General features: G+C 41.3%; 1 protein-coding gene across 2 annotated transcripts; it reads left to right on the top strand.

Moving 5' to 3' along the window:
- Positions 1–18: 18 nt before the first annotated feature.
- stk16 (serine/threonine kinase 16) lies at positions 19–5,165 on the top strand. Of its 2 annotated transcripts, none has more exons than XM_084012692.1 (8): positions 19–146; positions 497–621; positions 1,150–1,369; positions 1,456–1,589; positions 2,284–2,371; positions 2,499–2,627; positions 2,756–2,877; positions 3,463–5,165. In XM_084012692.1, the coding sequence occupies exons 2-8, from the start codon at positions 536–538 to the stop codon at positions 3,599–3,601; spliced, it is 918 nt and encodes a 305-aa protein (XP_083868818.1). In that variant the 5' UTR covers positions 19–146; positions 497–535; the 3' UTR covers positions 3,602–5,165. The 2 variants fall into 2 exon arrangements, with proteins under 2 accessions (XP_083868818.1, XP_083868817.1); XM_084012691.1 differs by having other exon boundaries at positions 70–114.
- The last annotated feature ends 16,414 nt before the right edge of the window (positions 5,166–21,579 follow it).

Below are 21,579 nucleotides of genomic sequence, written 5' to 3'. Positions count from 1 at the left end.
ACCGAAGGTGGCGGTAAAGCTCCTATTACGCTGTTTGCCAACCGCCGTTAACACACAAGAAGAAGACGAAGGAGACGAAGCAGCAGAAGAAGAAGAAGATGGAGAAATATGACAGTAAGCTAATTTGGTAAACAGACAGCTAGCTGGTAAGAATAAAGACGTAATGCCACCAAATTATAGCATAGTTTAGCTGTTCATTGTGTCAGGTTAAAAATTGCACCGTCATTTGGGTTAACAATTGGCTTTAATGTTGTAGTTTGGCTGTCGTAGCTTGAACTTGCTACGCTTATGTTAGATGTTGGTGATGGGCTATGTTAGCTAACAGTTAACCTTTGTTGACATTTCGTTAGTTGTCGTACCATATGTTTCTACAATGGACCTGACCATTGCTTCGCAATTTACGTTCGATACTGAATGTTAGCTAGAAGTAACATTGCTTTATTTTCTCTGACTCTTTCTCTCTTAATTACCTTTCCATTCACACCTTGTCTTCCAGACCCTTAAAAGCTTGGCGTTAAACAATGTACCAGTCAAGATGGGCCAGACGATGTGTATATGCTCCCGTGGCTCCCTCACCATCGATAACAAAAAATATTACTTTGTCCAGAAACTAGACGAAGGGTAAGACAACATTTTGACATTGTTTGTTTTAAACTCCACTTAACTCCACCTTTAAGGTTACGTATGGTGATAATTTACATTTTTTTTTTTGGCAGCAATTTAATAAAAAGACAAATTGATCCTACTAGCCAATGTCTAGTGTAGTCCAAAACGTTTACAAACACATCACTGAGCCTCACTGTTGCACTGGGTGACAGCTTTTGGCATTAAAATGAACACAGGCAGTTTAGATAATTTTCTTCCATATATCACCCTGGTGCGGTCAAGACAGACTAACACACCTAATATCAGTTGAAAAGAGTCCACAAAATTCAATATATATAGTCCGATTGAGGAACATCTCTGAAAAATGTGATGCTCGGCTGTTAAGGGAAATTTAGTTTGTTTTCAAAGATTGACATCTTTGGAAATAACAAACTGGAGCTGAGAACATTGAGAGACAGACAACTACATTTATGAGCATTTATCCTTAAAGTCTAATTGAGATGGGTTTGCTCCCAAACTCATATCTCTGTGTCCTCTTCTCAGGGGGTTCAGTTATGTTGATCTGGTAGAAGGGGCAAAGGATGGGCGCTTCTACGCCTTGAAGAGGATCCTGTGCCATGACCGTGAAGGCCATCAAGAGGCTCAGACAGAAGTGGAGATGCATCAGACTTTTAATCACCCCAATGTCTTGAGCCTGGTGGCCCACACCTTTGTTGATCGTGGAGGCAAGACTGAAGCTTGGTTACTTCTGCCTTATATTCGAGTAAGTTGGTGTTGCAGTTAGTGTGTCCACAATAAACCTATGGGATATCATCAGATTCTGATGCGTTACTATGTTTGTGTCAACAGAAAGGCAGTCTGTGGTCTGTTCTGGAGAAGCTAAGGGACAAGGGGAGCTGTATGCCTGAAAAACAGGTTTTGCAAATCCTGCATGGCATCTGCTCTGGACTCAAGGCCATTCATGAAAAAGGCTATGCACACAGGTAATATGTCTCCACATACACATGAACACAAAAACGAACATTTACATGCATAGGACCAGCATGAAAACTCTCGCAAAGGCTTCGAGTGCCACACCAGAAACAGATGCATCACAATTAAACAAGTTAATCTGCATGCTAATTTACACTAGGTCGTACCTCATAAAGTTATCCAAAACAGAAAAAACTGATGATATTGATACATATGCTTTAACACTTAATCTCACTGATAGGGAGACATATTCTTGAAATGCCTCCAATCTAAATATAAATGCACAGAGCTGTTATCGTATCGATTAGTGCTCAAAGTGGATCTCAGCCTAAATTCTGCCAAATCAGTCCAACTGCAGGCTCTCAGTAAGGAATAGCATACTTGCATGTTAAACGTTTTGCAGCCATATTGATGTTGTATCTACCAAGTGAAAAAGGCATGTTTTGGTTACCCGTAATACATAATTACATTCTTGTTTCTTTGTTTGATTTTATGGTTTGGAGTTTATGATAAATTGAATGTGTAAAGATTTGGGAACCTTGCCAATCAGCGCTTAATGTACAACATGTAGTTTGGCCCAGAGACCATCTTTTAACATTCAAGTCATAATTTGCTCACTTTTACAATAGGCACGTTTGGTTTGTTTCTCCTTCATACTGGCACATTTGCAGACATCTAAATGGTGCATCTGCTATAATTTGACAGAGACCTCAAGCCCACAAATGTGCTTCTGGATGAGGATGACAGGCCACTGCTGATGGACCTGGGCTCTATGAACCGTTCCAGGATTGAGGTAATCACATAGCAACTTACAATATGAGTGGTTGGCAACAAACCTTTTTGTTTTCATCTTATAAACATTTGATCCTCTAAATGATTCTCATCCTGTGATGAAATTAATGGGACTGAGTTAATTTCAGGTTAGAGGAACCAGAGAAGCCATGACCATTCAGGATTGGGCTGCCCAGCGGTGCACCATTTCCTACAGGGCTCCTGAACTCTTCAATGTAGAGAGCCACTGCATTATAGACGAGCGTACTGATATCTGGGTAAATAGTCGTGTTCATTCCTTTTTGTATGTTGTGCTTGTTGTTTTCTTTAGGTGACATCAGTTAGTGTGAGACCAAGTGTGAATGTTACTGTGAACTGTACTGTGTTACTTCTCATAATCCTCCAGTCACTCGGCTGTGTGCTGTATTGCATGATGATGCTGGAGGGACCGTATGACATGGTATTCCAGAAGGGGGACAGCGTTGCCCTAGCTGTCCAGAATCCAGTGACCATCCCACAATCTTGCAGGTTCGTTAGAACATTATATTACAGTGAAACATGGAGAAAGTCTCCTGTTGATTTATCAGTTTCTATTACTGCCACGGATAGTGGTAGGAATCCCAACATTTGAATGCCTCCGCACTGGGTTGTCCGTCCTTTCGTCTGTCCGTATCATTCCCGTGAATGCAATATCTCAGGAACAACTGGAGGGAATTTTCTTCAAATTCAGCACAAACGACTACTTGGACTCTTGGATGAACTGATTCGAATTAAGAGGTTACTCTCCCAAAAACACGCTTGGCCATAACTCAATACTTTGTTTGCTAACTTTGACAATTTAAAACAAATGTCTAACAGGATCGAATGATGAAGTCATGACATTTTGCACAGACAATGATCTAGATGATGATCTAGTTTCCATTGAGAAGTTCATCAAAAGTAATTGTAAGTAGGCGTCACTGGTTTTTAGGATGTACTGTATACCAGCAGCCCCAAACAAACTCAATTGACAGACAATAACAGTCTTTTGAATGTGCTCAATTCATATTTTCTATAACTTAATACGGATCAAAGTTAAGTTGTGATTTGGTCTCTGGTTTGTCTTGTGTCTAGTTACTCGGAGGGCCTGCAGATGCTGCTGAGCTCCATAATGGTGTCAAATCCCCAGGAGAGACCGAACATCAACTGGGTTCTTGACCAGGTACAGGACCTGCAGAGTCGCAGCCCCAACACCCAAACAAACATGGTCTGATCTTGCACGGCGCTCTGGATGGGGGGGTCCCTCGGAAATCTTTGCACACATAAACGAACCTCTATTATATTGAGCCTGAAAATCTTTCTTTTATTTATTGATTTAAGTGTTAAAGCCTAGGTGCAGACTTTCTCCCAGCGTGGAGAGCTTGGCAACAGTTAGTTTGAATAATAATCCAGTCTGCGTATCACAGTGGACTCTTGTCATCATCATAGACTGGATCTGAAGAATTTGAAAAGCCTTAAATATATTTTGACGCTGCAATATAACGCGAAATGCTTCTAATAATGAAGCGGCTTTACCTTGTACCCACCCCTCATGTCTGTCTGTTCAGTGTTAGGCTGGAACCAGCATCCTGTTGGCTTAGCATAAAGACTGGAAAGTGGGTCCAAAGGTAACAAAATCCACCCTTCTAAAATGCCCTCATTATCATATACTATTTTGTTTAATTTGATTTAATGGAAGAAAAGGGATAACAGAAAAGCTTTGCCAAACTTTCCGGTGGATGAAAATGATCCCGAGGTTAATACATATCAGATTTCATTCCCTACCAAGAAGGAAGATGGTTCCCTTTATTTATTTTTTTAATCTTTTGTATCTTAATACCTGAGTTTTGTGTGTGTCATCTTGTGGTTACACGTGTGTGCCGTAATCATCGATATTCAACTTTGCCTTCAGCTTTCCTCCACACCTTCAACCATACTGTTTGTCTCTACTGGGGAAAGTAAAGAGGCAGAGTGCTCCTCACCTGCAATGCTGCATTTAAACACATAGAGGTGCTCCACCATCACTGTTCCCTGATCCACATATCGACATGTTGGTGTTTCCGTCTGTACAGTCGATAATGTGTGAACAGGCTGGTTGTAAAACACAGCAAAGAGTGTCTGCTTACATAAAAATATTCTAGGGGGGAGAGAGAGAACAATAGAAATTTACTTTTAACCAAATGACTGATGTTTTTAGTAATTCTGTCAAAATCATTGTCATATCTTAGTGTAACCTTTTTCACTTTGACTGTAATGCTTTTTTTTTTTTAAATGTTTCCATTTGAGCTCAGCTTGTGTTTAATTCTGGGTTTCTTTACATGTGAATCTGGTCTCACGCTTTTGTTCTCTCAGGGTTCAGGTTCTGATAGTCTTATTTAGTAAACCTAAATGGTACCTATTTAAAAACATTATTATATTGAATAATACTTTTGGCATTTAAGTGAAGATGAACGCTTTTGTAAGTGTGATGCAGTGATATTGGACCATTTTAGAATTAAAATAATGTACACAGTTAATTGTTGGAACGGTAATGGGTATACTTGTTGAAACACATGATCTTTTTATTGCTAATTTTTGGTGTCGGATGACTAAGAATGTTTGTGTTGTTGTTGATGGTGAGCCGATACTGATAGACAGCTGATTTGCAGCTGCTAAACTACGGGATTTTTTAAGTGTACTGATGAAGTTCACAGATTAATAAGTGAGAGTGTGTTATTTGATTATGGAAAATTCTGTTGGAATCTGTCTCATCTCTTATTCACTGCACATTAAAGGATAAATAAACATTATATATGTAGCACTCTGTATACAGTTTTTTTATATATATTATTGTGAAATAAAACTGCATCCTATATTTAAAATGTAGTTGGGCAAGAAAAGTATGAGAATCAATATTCAATTACCTGTACTACTTATTCATGGTATCCACAATGTGGCCAAAAGTATTTGGACAGAAATTGTAGTTAGTTGGTTCAGTTGCATATAATCAAGCATAAAACTACGACGTCTACATCAACAAAGGTACATTGCAAAGAAGAATTAAGTAAAGGTTGTGTCGAAAGTTAATAGATTCATGATTCTGAAAATTCAAAAGTCTGGTACTTTTATGTATTTAATTACTGCATTGCTCTTTTAGTTATGTATTAATGTGTATCATTTTATTCTTGTTGGTCCAGGAAATATGAACTAGTTTAATCCATAACAGAGCATCATATTTTATAATCTAATATGTTTTCTATGTAGAGTATTAACTAAAGCGTAATTTACGTATGCATTTGGGGCTGAGTAGAATTATAAAGTAGCATGAAATTTAACCGGTAAAGTACATGTAGGCTACTTAGTTTAATCCCACCACTGTTTGCCAGATTAACCCGGGTCAGCTGTGAAGCGAAGCGCCGCTGAATGCGACTGCCGAGTGCTGAGGTGTGTAAAATATAATGTGTACTCTGTACATTAGTGTCACGTTACTGGAGTTTCTAACTTTGATACAACACTGTGAAAAATAGTGATATTGAGAAAACGACATTGAGTGCAAAACATTTTTGATTTTCATGTGTGTGAGTGTGAGAGAGCTGTTGTGTTGCTGTCGTGGAGAAGAGGAGAAACAGCAGCTGGTGTCTGTTTTGATCCTGTTGAAAATGAATATTGATACCATTTCAAAAAATCACTCCCACGTTCCAGACTTTGTTGGAGCGACATGACATTGATTTCCATGGCAGAGCGGCGGCACTCAAGCCCCCGAGCTCACCATGCGCCGTGCCAGTCACTGAATGGAGTGGCGTTAAACACATTGGCCCCTGGAGTCGTGGAAACGTGTTGTTCTGTTAGAGTGATGAATCACGTTTTACTATCTGGCAGTCCAATGGATGAAACTTGGTTATGTGACTCCAGGAGAACGCTACCTCTCGGAATTCATAACCGTTAAGTTTAGTGGACGAGGAATTTAGGCCTCAATATTCCCCTGGGTGCCCCCAGTGTCACCTTTATACTTGATGACATCACACGTTTGAGTTTTTGCACTCTAGTTTTTGGTTTTTGAAGAGAATTGCTCGTGTTTACAGATATTTTAGACAATCTCAGACCTCAGGATTAACATGTAAGATCTTTGAAAATGGGAGCGAGGCCTCAACACCGCACATCTCTGTAGCCAGGTTACCAGCTTAAAATGTGTTTTTCCTCAGCCGTTTCACCTTAATTGAGTGTGATATTAAAACTTTTTTTTATTAAGTTGGCTCAGACTAACACAACCTTACCTGACAGTATTTTGAGCCCTTGTGAGTGAGTGAGTGAGTGAGTGAGTGAGTGAGTGAGTGAGTGAGTGAGTGAGTGAGTGAGTGAGTGAGTGAGTGAGTGAGTGAGGGAGTGAGTGAGTGAGGGAGTGAGGGGGTAAACTTGGAAGCAAAAATCAAACTGCTCATGTTGCAGGATTTACAACCATAACGTCCACTCAGATCGGTGAGATGTCACACTTCACTGCTGTCCCAATTACTTTCAAAGGTAATTCCGACCACCAGGCGCGCACACACACACACACACACACACACACACACACACACACACACACACACACACACACACACGCACGCACACACACACACACACACACACACACACACACACACACACACACACACACTGGACGACTGACCGGTCATAAAGTATAAATAACATCCCACATATTTACAGTGCATATGCCCTTTTATACACAAACACCCTAAGGATTCATTACACTTGCATTAATGACATCCCTGCTGATTTCTTTCTGAGGCCCATCTACAAATGCCAGACTCCCCTGGGATTGGGTCTAGGACGGAGCTGTGTTTATGGGTTCAACGTGTGCCCACACAGACACACCGTCACACACCTTTTTATATTCACTATCAGCTGCCTGCGAGGGGCTGAAATGATGTCATACAACAAGGTCAACTCGATGTTCGCCTGCGTTTTAGCACCAATTTCATGTGCTTTTGCTTCTTCGGTTGGGGGGAAGCATCGGCGGTTTGGGTCTTGAGTGTGTGCTTAGTCTGTAACCCAGCTGCAATCCTCAAACACAAACACACTTTAGCTCTCACACCATAAACCATCTGTGGGCTTTATTGATTTGGCAATGAATCAATTAGTGAATTATTTAATTAGCAAAGCATTATGGGTCAGCACAGAGCTGCTCTCATCCTGCAGTGTTTCTAGGTCTCTTTAAATCATTTTACACGTATGTTTTGGAGCTCATGTATGTGAGAGGCAGCAAGAATGGCCGTACAAAAGTTTGGTCAATACAGCGATTCAGACATGATACCTTGTAAAGTCGCCCAGTAAAGTTTCTGCTGTTACTTTCCCAGACGAGGGATCCTATTGCTTTAAAGCTTTATGTGTACGGACCCAGAACTTGTGCTGTCACTCAAGTCCAAATTAGCTTTGGCTGCTGCCGAAAGAGGGAGAAATATGGACGTGACGTCTGCCCCGTTGAGTGGATGAGTTACGACTTGTGTTTGTGATGGAGGCGTTCTTTCCATCCAGGGCCTTTCTTTGTGCTCATTAATTCATGGGAGTGTTTGGGTTAAAATGCATAATGAGTTCATTAAGGGGGATTGGCGTAATCAGGAAAGGTATTGCCTTAATTACTGGCTCAGGGCCAGACCTATCCGTTCTCTGAGAGATCGGCAACCCACCCTGTCCACAGAGCTCGCTAATTTAATTAAGTGTACAAAATGCTACACCCTAACGTCGCCCTCGGGGGCAATTATGGCACTAGAGATTGAAAGATCTCAGCCGGGGGTATTTTACTTACTGGCAGGAGATTGCCTGTGTCAGTTAGCTGATTGCATTGATTATATTGATTTGTAACAGCTTTTCGGGTAATTCCATCTGCAAAGGTGAGAGCAACACATTGGCCGGGGGACTTTTTTATTTATTCTTTCTTTATTTAGACCTGGACTCTTTTGCCAAGTGATTAGATGAAATGGAGCTCCACAATAAGTCTTTTAAAGTGGGAGTTGGGGAGGAGGATCGATAGTTTTTATTTGCTGTATAAGGTCAGTTGGATGTTATGAATACTTTTAAAGACATAACAACTCTTTCACCTAGAGTGAAAGTGCCGCACTGTTGTGCTGAGGCAGCAGAAAGTGGCTTAAACAGGCAGCCGGGACAAGATCTGAAGCTCAGAAGTCAGACGGGCTGGATTCTAGTTCACCTCAATCGCAAAAGCCATCGCGTTGAGATGGATTCCTTCATTTCTGATCTTCCACTGAATTTCACAGAGCTGGATTTACGCCTCCTCGTCTTCTACTAGAAAGTTGCCTGCACGTTTTTGTTAGATAACTTCTATTAAAAGTTTTATTTTTTTTTAGTTTTACGTTTATTCATTTCAGCAAAATCCTTTTTTGTTGTTTTTACCATCAGACCTCTATGTTAACATGAAAATCAGGCTTTTCCGGGTCGTAACAGCATTCTCAAAAACAATGATGGGTTGTTGAAATGATATAAAATACTAAATCTTTGTCACGAAGCACTTCTTCAGGTTAGAATTTAATATGGCAGACAAATATTGTTTATTTACATACATGAAATATTTGTTTCAATCCACCAATTCTGCATTTCCCTCAGAAATATATCGCAGGGCGCGCAGTTGGCGGAGTGGTTAGAGCGCATGCCATGTACGAACGTACATACGCAGCCGACCCCGGTTCGAATCCCGGCCGGAGGTCCTTTGCTGCATGTCACATCCCCTCTCTCTCTCCTCATGTTTCCGATCTATCCACTGCTAATAAAAGGCGTCTATGCCTCAAAAAAATCTTAAAAAAGAAATATATCGCAGAGTTGAACAGAACACAGGCAAATAAGTCAGAATCAGCTTTATTTGTCAAGTATATTCACACCAAGAAGGAACTCCAAAGATAAAGATAAACCGCTTTGCATTTGGGGAGAAATTGCAAAATAGGACAGAGAGTAAATGAAGAAAAGGGAATGTGCATCATTTGCTTTTTGTTTTTGTGGCACAGATCCTGACACCACATAGACCAGCATTTACAGAGCGCCTTTTTTAGTATCCAGACCACTCAAGTGCTGACAGACATTCATACACCGATGACAGAGGATACAAGATGCCACCTGCCATTCAGGATCTTAGCCCAGTCATTCACTTTCTTCTGGGATCGACCCGCCAATCTTCTGATTGGAGGACGAACCGCTCTAACTCCTGACCCCTGTGTTGTACTTAATTTTTTATAAATGTCTATGCTTAAGTTTTGTTTTCTTCATTTGTTTCCTAGCTGTGCAGTGCGTTGATGTCTCACTGTGTCAAGGTAGTGAAACGGCTTCTATACGGTCGATGAAAGAAAGAAATGTGTCAGAATAAATTAGTTCTAATTACAGACACGTGAGCTTTGCCCAGCGTGATAAAGGAAAAGGGAGGCTAATAGTTTGATGAGCAGTTCATCAGGGCTGATTAAGAGGATGGGATGACAAGATAATCCAGAGGTGGTGCGGTCATTAACGGTGGCCAAAGAGCAAATTAGCTGATTAAACAACTTCCCGCCCAGCCAATGCCCAGCGCGCCGAAGGGAGGGGCTTCACGAGTGATGGATGAGGAGGCGTGGAGGAAGTGTTTATGTCGCTTGCCAGTGGAGTTGCCACTGAATGAGTGAAGTGTCTTCATCAATTTGGAGCCATTACCATGTCAAAAGGAGAGGATGGTGCTGGAGGGAGGGGAACAGACTGGGGGAGGAGAGAAGCAGAAAGCCATCTGCATACTACAAGCTTATTCATTCTCCCTCTCTCAATCACACACACACACACACACACACACACTCCTCCAGCCCCTCCCTCCCTGCAGGCCAGTTTACCGTAAGGCCGTTTAATTTTCCTGAAATAGGGCCGTGACAGCTGTGTCATGCTGATGAGAAGAGTGGCGGCCTGTCACATCTCCGCCGCCGCTCCAATACTGCAAGAACCTCATCCTCCTCTTCCTCCCCCTCCTCTTCCCTTTTTCTGCCTTCTCCTCCTCCCGTCTCTCCATCCTTCCTTGTGAGATTTCAACGCTGCTCCTCAAATAAACGCAGCAGTCCCAGTCTGTTAAACCGACGTAGGGGAGGGGCATCGATTGATGTTGGGGGAAAAGGACAAAAGTAATAACTGGGAGCTGTTTTTTATTTCACTCGCATTGATTGTTATGGGTCTCTTTATCATCTGACCCGGCTCAATTATGCCAATTGGATCGAGCAGTGACACTGTGAGGTTGCGAGGACGGTGAAATGGAACGCGGCGAGCGAGAGGGTGTGAGGAAAGGTGGAGTAAAGATGGTGGAGATGAGCGTAGAAGGAGCTTGTTGGAGGAATATACGCATCACTTAGGATGTATCACCCTGCACGGAGAAGGACAACCATTTAAATGTTAGTGATGTCATTTCCACCTGTCAGTCACGTCGGGTGCAATAAATGTGGAGCCATTACATAAATGAGATGTTGACGTGACCCTTTATATGCATGCATGCATGCAGACGTCTCCTTAGTTTTAAGTAAATAGGCTAGAATACAAATCTAGCAAATGACCAGAACCCGTCGTGTTTATCCAGAACGTCCAACAGCATCAGATCTACATGTATTATGTCTGTTTGTTTGTTTCTAGTAAATTAATATAAAAAGCTAGTGGCTGGGATTTCTTTCAAAACGACTCATCTTGATGTTTTGAGTTGTTATCTCTCACAGCAACAACACATATCTTACTATTCCTCCACTATTACATAATGCAATCAAATTTGTTGAAAGAAATGTTACATTTTAAGGCATTTTTACCCCTTACACTCCTTCCCAGAATGCCTTTCAACAAACAGACCGGTCCTGAAGTAGATGTGTTGTATGTTCAGAGAGACATTAACAACTTAAACCAATAATACCTTTAAACTCAAGGTTGATTACAGGATCGTTTTATCAGTCTTGTGGGTTATCCCACCCAGTAAGTATTTTTTCTAGTCGGCCGCACTCCCTCCGCCATTCAAGCTGCTGCTGTTTGATCATTTGCCGATAAACATGAAGGAGAATAGCTGCTGTCTGCACTCCGAAAGTCTCTTTTTCCTCATTGATACTCGCACACTTTTGGCAACAGCTAATGCAGCTGTGATAATTATAGTATAGTGAAAGAGTGGATGTTTTTGTAGGGCAATACCCAATTATGTAGTTGCATCACACTGTAGTATAATTATAGAAATTGTTGTTTATTGGCTTTTGTTAATTTCAGTTCCTCAAAAAAATCCCCAATCCTCTGATCATCGGCATTTGCATAGTAATGATTTGTAAGAAAGACACCAATACCTTTATTAAAGGTCATATTGATAACATTTTTATCGAGCACCAGCTGTGTTGTGACATGAATGCAAGGGGGGAGTGTGAGAGCGACATCTAGTGGCTGGATGTTATCAATGTTGTCAATAGCACCTTTAAACATTTAAAAAAGTCATTTTCTCTAATGCCAACCTGAGACATGTAATCCATTCATTTGCTCATTGCACGTCCTGTAACACACATAATTGAGTTTCCTCCTTCAGGGTACTCTACAAAAGCAATACACATAACATCAGAGTACCAGTTTCTGTATTACGTTGAATCCAGGAGTTAGGAATATTTGTATTTTAAAAAAAGAGGATAACGGGAGCCGCCGTCTTCCATGCGTTAGATGATAGAACCTTTACAACAGGCTAAAAATACACCGTTTATCTGCCTGTTTTATGACTGTGACTGAGGGAGTAATCATTTGACACATTTGATCACTGTGGTGTGAGATCGTTACACACTTGTCTGCGAATAATCTTCGATCTTTGTGTGAACGAAATAGTAACTGAGCTTCAAATATTACCAAAGCTCGAAAAAATCATAAAAATAGAAAAGTCAAACTCTTGCACATATCTCTGCCCACATACAAACACGGGTATCTGTAGGAACACGCAGGCATGCGAGTTCATGTGTGTCCTACACAAACAGTGGATGGAGCCGCTGTGACTACGCCTCTACTTGGGACTGTATTAATGATGCCAGCCGCTTTGATGCTGTCAGCCAGACGGATTGCCCTGCTCTTAACCCGCTTTTGAACCCAGCGTGCCACACAAAAGCCAGCTGTGCGCCTTCACACCAGTGCAAACACTTATTCACATTAATGCTACTTTATTCACCGTCATCACTTCGCCAGTGAAGGAAGGACACGTTGATTTTGAGTCAGCATTAAGCTTATATGCCCCTCGCGCTGAAAAACGGGCTGGATTAGAAAAAGTCAACAGCGCAGTGAAAATGGAAAAGCATTATCATCATATGTCGATTAGCTCAGCGGCCCTGGGAACGCAAATACAGTTATTACGACAACAGATGGATCAATGTGGGAAGTATTTTGCAGTTCGACACAAATGTTCCTGTTTTTTTAAACATTTTAATAAATCGATTTGCTGCTTCGTGGCTGCGGATAGTAAGAGAAGCAGGTGGTCACCTCGCTGTGTTGTTACACATCGTCAGACTAGAATCTTAACATACACATACAAACACGTAAGTATGCTATAAACAGTGCCTACATGCTGATGTTTAGGGGTATCATATTGATGGTAATCATCTTAGATGAGCGTTTTAGCATGCTCACTCTTACTAAATAGGTTTGAATGGAAATCATTATGGTGCCACAAAAGGGATCAACTAAGTTGCTGCAGTACATATTCTGGGGAGCGTGCATGTGTGTACAATATTTCATGCCACGGAATCCAATAATAGAGATATTTTACTTAAAATGTCAAAATATCAACCTTGCGGTGACAATAGAGGAAAAGTCAGAGGATGCAGGCTTCATCCTCTGGGAATCATGAATGTCTGAACAGAATTCAATGACAATTCATCCAATATTTGGTGAAATATGTTGGTCATGATCAAAGCAGTGAACAGACCGACAACCCCATCCCTTAAGTTTCAGACTATTTCGTCATTCATCAATCCCAGTGGTGTTTCTGAGTCTGATTGTGATGATTTTCATGCATTTTTGTGCTTATTTGGGGCCTTTAATTAATATTTAAACCTAAACAAATATTGGCAAGACAAGAACTGTCTGTAATTAAGCAGAGTGTGATGTGACCAAACAGCCATTTGAATCGGTAGAATAAAAATGTATGATCAAAGTAGTGTAGCTGGAGTACTGTAAGGTTTAATATTGAAGTGTAAAGTCCCATTAGAACAGAAAACCGTCACTTTGCAGTTTACAGAGCTGAGGTGTGAGATGAGGGGGGGGGGGGGGGGCTGCTGGGTTGGAAGGTCAGAGTCTCTCCTGCTGCAGGAGGAGGGGAGGCAGTAGGTGTGGGTGGGTACGTGGAGGGGGGATTTAATTAGAGCGAGTGCCTGCTACCCCCTCTGGTCTCCTGCTCCACGTTACTACTTGCTGCCAAGGGTTAACTGGCCTGATAAATGGGATCAGTCACACATGTACACACACACACACACACACACACACACACACACACACACACACACACCTATCTACCTGCCTGTGCTGCAGAGAGAGAATGACTAAGGCCTGTATGATACTAACTAAATGGCCAAAGTTGTTTGTCGGTTGCGCTCCCCACCTCCATATTGAAACACATCAACCACTATTGGATATGAATTTGGTAGACGTTCGTGGTCCCCAGAGGATTCATAATACTTCCCTTGGCGATCTCTTATAAGATTTGACTGATTGAAATATCTTGACGATGAAAAAATAGAAAGATTGACGGGGAATTCTGACTGGTATTCATCGTCTCACTCAGGATGAATTGTTATATTGTTGTTATCCCCTGACTTTTCATCTATAGCGCCATCATCAGGTTAAAATGATTATTGGCCAATATTGTACGACTTGTTTTATGACCCATCAGCCTCAGCTTTGAGTTAACTTTATTTATATACTTTTCAATAACAGCACTTCCAAAATGCTTCCCAGATGATGAAACATGCATTATATTGTACACAACATAAAAACAAAGAGGCTACTCTGTGATATAACAAGCATTGCAATTGCAAACAGCATACAAAACTACATGAGTGTTTTATTAATTTTTAAATGTTGTATAGACTCTGATATTCCATAGTGTCAAACGCATGTTCCCACTTTGTTCTGAGCCTGGACCGGAGGATAATTAAAAGTAATTGGTCAGAAGATATGAGCAATCTTGATACAGAGCATTGGGCTCAGAAGTTCATAAATATCAGAGGGTGAAATACCATGAGGACTTTGAATGTGATCAGGAGGACCTTAAACTGAATTCTGAATCTTACAGGGAGCCAATTTAAGTGTAGAAGAAAGAGTTAGTCCGAGGCCTGGCTGCTTCGTTCAAATGGAAGTCGAGAAATTGGACCAGGGTCCGACAACTCTGCTCCATGGACTAAGAATCTGTGGAGCTAACAAGCATGTTAGCAACATCATTAACTAGCATTATCCCTTCAATGCTGGACTTCTGCTCTTAGACCATGACCTTGGACCATGATGACCACAGGGGCAGTCATAGTTCCTGCTATTTCTTGCTCAATAGCAAAGGTAGGATAGCATGATGATGTGAGCATTTAGCACAAAACACTGCTGTGCATAATCATGGCTATAGATGCTAAGACTTGTTTATCTAGCACTGTAGAGAGCAGTCTTTCTTTAATATAACACAGACCACAGTCATGTAACATATAGATATCCTCTATAAGTAATGTTCATGTATGATGCTTAAATGCATCTAAAGATACTTGAATTGAGAGTTCTGACAACGTCTCTACATGTCTCAGTGTCTTCAGGCTGCTCACTTCCTGTGTGGTGTAACACGCCTCACTGAAGGGAAGTATGTTGTACACCAACACTGTGTTTTTTCATAAATCTTCAGTCCTAATCAAAGCGGAGGCCGCGTCCATTAATAACCCAGTGTGGTTGGCCTGATGACAGAACACAATGCACCTAATGGAACAATTTATTTCCATAATGCTGCATTGTCAGGGCAAGCACACAGCCGGCGGGAGGGGAACGGCAGAGTAAAGGAGACGGTGCAAGAAAACAGAGAGGACAATGAAGGACTTTAAAGGCACATTCAGTGAGTTTTAAAACAGTAACGGGCACATAGTAATATTTAATGGTATAACTTGCAGACAGAATGAAAATGAACTACGATCTTAACTTTATTTTATCTTTAACGACAAGCGCGTGGTTTGTAATAACCTCATTGAGGTTTGGGAATGATTTTAGTCAAAACCTGACTTGTGAGGCCTTCAAAAGCATCCAGCCTGCTGCCACCTTTGACCTGCAGAGCTCCTCCTCCAAGCAGGTGTCCAGCTTCACCTCACTGCTCCACCAGTCCCCACTGGGAGTTAACACCTATAGGCCCAATGGAGGGAAGGGAGGCACAGGAGAACCCAGACTTTGTGGTGCAGGCTGTCAGCCTCCTTTGCAGTAAAATTAACGGTTTATTAAAGGGAATCTGGTGCTCAGAATACCATTTTTGTCCACAGGGACTGCCAAAATCAACAAAAGGTTGCCTGTAGTAGTTTTAACTACATCCACTGTCTGTGCTTAGCTTGCAGCTGGTGAAGCAGCACCACCGGAGCCAGGACACAGGCTCAGTTCACCAACCCCGGCATAGTGATAGAGCTGTGAACAGCAGGACGTAGATGTTCTAATTAGTGGCTGAAGTTTGTGTCGGGCTGGCACAGTGTGAGACAGAGCAGCAGACAAATCACTTACTGACCACTTCATCATCTTGGCTCCGACAGAACAGCCAATTATGTTTTTCTAATTCCTCAGTTAGCTTGCTCTTAACCCGTCCCGGCTTGGCACATCTGGAACATTTCCTCAAAATCCAATACGTTAGCGCACCAAGAGCAAATATCAACAACAAGTGCTAATCTCGAAAGGATATTTGAACAAAACCAAATGTCAATAAACAAGAGATTTAGCTGTGTAAATATGGCAGGTGTAGAACTTTGTGTCCCGGAAAAATAATTTTGGGAGTCGTGGAAAGAGGATGTCAACTCAAGTGCTTCACTTTACTGTGAAGTGTTTTACAACACAAAACCACCAAAAGACAATAAAAAAAAAAAACCAAGAGAAAAACAAACAACATTTCAAAGGCTCAAGTAAGGTGGAATCATAAAATCAAATTTACAACGGTGTGAAAGAAGATGAAAAGAAGGATACGTATGTATAAGCTTATTGGCAACTAAGGGAAATTCCCTTATGGCGGCTTATAAAAGACAATAAAGGAATGTATGACTAGTTGTGAAGGTCAGAGATTCTAACTTAGGCCGTAGTGTAAATAGGAAAACATACAGTATGTTTATACAACCCTTATAAAGGAAATATAGTACACCTAAATTACAGACAACCTCAGTGGAGGAAGTATGGAGCCACATAAAAAAGATTTGCATTAATGTACAAAAAAATAGACTAGATAGCCAGTCGTGGTTTATATTCATTCAATTAAACATCACAACAGTGCACCTTTCTACTGTATGTCTTAAATGTTTTAAATTAAAACTATGATTTAAAAAAAACAAAAAAAACATATACAGTCTTTTTTTTCTCTTTTGACACTTTTTTTTCAACATTTTTAATCCAATCGACACTGAAAATTTGCCCTTATCTTATTATTTGTGACAGGGTGACTAAAAATAATTTAGGCCCTGATTGAGCACAAGATAAAGATTGAGCACATGTAGTTTATCGGGAGGAGGGGCAGATTTTTCAAACCAATTAGCACACTGACAGAGAGGGATGAGTCCCTGACCTCTCTACCCTTGCAGCCATAAACAGAGCAAATATAATGAACAAGGAGGAAAGATAAGAGCAGGGAATCCGACAGATTGTATTTAAACTTTCGTTTCCTCAAAGACAGTGGCTCAGTGTATTGTGCTGTGATATCAAACGAGGCAAAAGTTAGGAAGTTATTAAAAGTCAGACGAGGCTAACTCTCTGTATCGCTCGTCTTGTCACCTGGGAAATGCACTAAGATGAAGCTAAATGTACAGAGATCCATCTGTTGGTACTCTGAGGGCATTTTGGCTGTTCTGTCACTTCGACAGCTCTGTTTCGGAAGGAGCCGGACTGACCGCACTTTGTCACACCTCTGACGACGTTTTGATCAATTGAGAGCCATTAAAACACACAACAATGCCGTGATTTACATCTGCCACAATTTCATAGATTGACAGATTTAAGCAGCACTCCATTACTCTATTGACAAAAGGCAAGTGACTGATCAATTCATTTAAATTTTTTTTTTTTTTTTTTTTTTGGACTATTGACTGCGTCCTCACAGAAATTACCTGATGGGAGGCGGCACTATGAGCATTACCACAAAGAGGTTCATTTGCTTAAAAGATTAGCCTGATGTGTGATTGAATTTCCTTTCTGTGATTTGCATCGCCCCTTACACTCCACTCACAGCAACTCCTTCAAGTAGCAGAAAAATCTAAGGATTCTCAGGATCTGTTAACTCAAAGTGTTACGAACGATGCGTTGTGCTTAAGATATATATACAGTATATATATATAGTTGTCCTTCCTGTCTGTCCTCAGAATCACTGTCAGTGCTTCGTCTGAGCAGTCGATGCTGGGTTCGTTGCTGCTCAGTGCGCACAGCAGGCCAGGGATTTCCATATAGACATTTTTTGGTTGGTCTCAGACTAATTAAAGCAAGTAAATATTCAAATATATGGTAGGTTTTCTGAAGCTATCATTTCTAGCTCTTCTAAGAATATCATACATATGTTTAAACGTCTCAAATGTGGCATATTTAAAAGGTAAAGGTTATATTTCAACTGTATCAAATTTCATGACAATCCGTCCAATAAGATGTAGAAACATGTCACTTAAAACCATGTCCACCTTCAAAACAATGTAGGATTCATCCTCTGGAGACCATGCATGTCACAATGTTCTGGCAAAAAAAACAGCCAAATCACTCTGTGGACCAACTTAAAACGTATTGATATTTTGTTAATTCGAGAAGAATTGTAAGTTTAAGAGAAACCGCCCTCTGTGACCTCTGGGTAAGTCAACGGGTAAATTGGGCAATAAGAAGGAAATTACCTGAGGGCTAATGGCAGTGAGTGATTATATCAGAAAGCGTGGCTGAAGCTACGACAAACAACGAGCCTCATCCTCAAAGTAACAATTACATGCAGGTTTAAATGTCATTTCAGAGAGCACAGTGTGGCTAAAAGACATTGTATTCACTCCATACAGTTGAATCAGAGTTGGTCTGCAGAAGGGAGAAACCGAAAGAGCAAACAGCCAACTGGCAGAGATCTTCAAAGCACTTGATGGCTGTGAATATCCTCATAAGTGGCCAGATAATGCATGGTGGAGAGGCAGGGTGAGATAGCAGGGTGAAAGTAATGATGTCTTGTTGTGGCTGATAAGGTGTATTTATCTCCTATCTCCCATGTCTATGCACAATGGGGCCCTTGTATGGGTGATAGTAAAACGCGGGCTGTTAGATGGAAGGATCCATTATATGGTCGTAAAACTCACTCTGGACTGGATGATGTTGAAAGGAAGCTTTTGTTTCCAGTGTGGAAAATAAACAGGTGAGCTGGGAAAGAGATTGGGAAAAGTCACAAGGTTGGAATCCCTCAATTTAGCCGTGAAGCCGACTCTGAACCCTTTGTTGTTTTATTTGGTCTGCATCTACTGTGGTTTATCTGATGTGTCCACTTTATTAAACTGCCATTGATTAGCCAAGATCATATCTGAAAGATGCAAGGGAGATATTCAGATCAGATCATCTTTTATTAGATTAACACGCCGTTTTAATCTGTTTAGATATCTCAACACACACACACACACACACACACACATATATATTATTATATATATATATTATCTAATACAGTGGTTGGGTTAGTTCTGGGCACCAAATAAAGGTTTAGGGGGAATCATGGTTTTGGTTAAAATATGTTCTTTGTTAAGTTTAGGGAACAGTTAAAATAAACTAATTTTAAATTATGGAAAAGTCTATCAAAGTCTGACATGTTGTCGGCCCCTCCTCCCATCCCGACCCCGTTGCTTGATTACGTCACGGTACTTCCCCTTCTGCCCACGTCACGTTTTAACATTAATATATCAGAAACTTGTCCTACAAAGCTCTACATAAGTTTGTCAATTTCTGGCAAACTTTGATGTATTCATCATGAATTTCCTGAAACAAGGGAAATAAACTAATCAATTCAAAATAAATACACGATTCCAGGCTCAGCAATTGCATTTTGTCTGCAGCAGCAGCTCCCAAAGTGTGCGAATGCACACCTGGTTAGAAAAAACTCTGCCAAAGTAGCAGAGACAGACAGGAGGAGATTCACTTCCAGTGGGCTGGATGTCATATGGCAAAGCTCAATATTGGTTAATAAATGATGGGGAGTACGGAGAGCGAGAAGAGAAGTAAAACTCCAATAAATGGCCTTTATCTCCTTAATGAGACAACATTAATTTTGTTCTCAAGGTCTGGCAGAAAGTCAGCTGATTTATCATTCGCCCGTACCGTTGTGGGAGCCGGTCTCTTTACCAGAGGCACCGCACAGAAAGCCCATTGTGCACCCGAGTCATTCATCAAAGCCACAGTCCCTTTGTTGGACTCCAGGCCTGGTGGGAAAACCGGTGCCGGTGGAAATCTGCATGCGTCACAACACGTCTGAGGAGAGCCGATGCAGGAATATGACACATGAATGGGGATGAATCTGCATGTTGGTGAAGACATGCTTCCATATGATCCACGTTATCAGTCCAGCAATCTGTGGAAAGCTCCTGAACTTTCTTTAGTCTCACTTATCAACAGCGTGAAGGGTCTTATCAGCAGGTTAAATAAACCAGCGAGGATCAGTGACCTAGTCGGAGTCAATAATGTGCTGACTAGGGCGGCACACAGAGAGCACAAGAGCACACCGGGATTAGTTTTAGGACCGGGAAGGCTGATTCAGAGCTGTGGTAATGATTGAAAAATATGCCTGTAATTGCTGATAAGCTCTTTAATGTTTCAGTAAACTCCTGTTGGCTGTTAAGTTTACTGACACATAACACGTCGATAAACTCTGCCTTTATAGTGCAACGTCAAGGGCCGGCGGTCTCTTTGAATCAATTGTCTTCTCACGGTGTCTTGCTTTGTTGTGAGCATCATCTACACGCAGGTTTCGGTGGCTGACCCTGACCTCTGTGGGTTTTTCCCTCATGGATCAATATAGGACCGCAACACTATCGCTGCCATTTGTGAAGCAAAACTAAAACAAAATAAATCCAGTTTGTCATTTTAAATTCTGAAGGGCGTCTCTGCTTCTCTATTTAAATGACTTCCGTACATGGAGGAAGTGTTGTACCGGCAATCCCATGATGCAACTGCACTGTGCAGGAAGGTGAGAAAGATTATTTTGGGCTGTTAGTGGATTTCCAGCAGAGTTCCCCTGCAGGAGTTCACTATCAACTAAAGATGGTTTTCCATTAGACCTTTTACATAATTGTTTGACATTGTGTTGAAGAGAAGCCTTTTTAAAAAAATAATGAGTTGATTTTGAGTTTGTCGAGCACCAATATCACCTATAAAGTTGTGTTAAGTCAGATTTCCTCATAATTATTAATTAATTGACTTCCCTTACTTGTTTGCTTGCTGGCTTTATCAGTCTGAATTAAAGATGGAGATTTCAGGCCTGTGTTGGCATTTTGCCATTTTTTTTTATAATTGAATTACTTAATTAAGACAGATAATCTCATTGACACATGGGTTCTCATCCTCAAGATGCACCTTAATATAAAAATGAGTGTTATTGCCTGGTTTATGCAGCAGCAGCGTCCAATGTCTTCAAGGAGAGCGACGGCGCTGCTTTCAGGCACCGATTCAATTTAATCTGCACGCCTCTGTCAACAGGCCCGGGTGACGGATTTACCCGCGGCCTGGCTATTTAAATTACTTTCAAATCATAAAAGCAAAGGGGAACGCGGCTTTGGAGGAGGGCGAGGTTGACGGAAACAGGCAGAAAGCAGCACTGATTTCCCTGGAGCAAATTACCTCTATATCAGCACCAGAGACAGGCGGTAATCTGCCTGACAGGGAGCAGAGGGCGAGAGACACAGAGACACAGTGGTGAAGGAGGGAGAGAGAGAGAGGTGGGTGGACCCGCAAGATCGCTCCAATTTTCTGGAGGTCAGATATGCGCCCACAGACCCATCCACGTGCACCAGCCAATCGCGTATCATG

Source organism: Eutrigla gurnardus (assembly GCF_963514095.1).
Source record: "Eutrigla gurnardus genome assembly, chromosome: 1".
Classification (NCBI taxonomy): domain Eukaryota; kingdom Metazoa; phylum Chordata; class Actinopteri; order Perciformes; family Triglidae; genus Eutrigla; species Eutrigla gurnardus.
Note: the sequence above shows the minus strand (reverse complement) of the source record. Positions and strands in the feature narration are given on the sequence as shown.

Coding starts and splice junctions, on each gene's coding strand:
- stk16 (XM_084012691.1), top strand. Junction 622..1,149: donor GTCCAGAAACTAGACGAAGG/GTAAGACAACAT, acceptor TCCTCTTCTCAG/GGGGTTCAGTTATGTTGATC. Junction 2,628..2,755: donor ACGAGCGTACTGATATCTGG/GTAAATAGTCGT, acceptor ATAATCCTCCAG/TCACTCGGCTGTGTGCTGTA.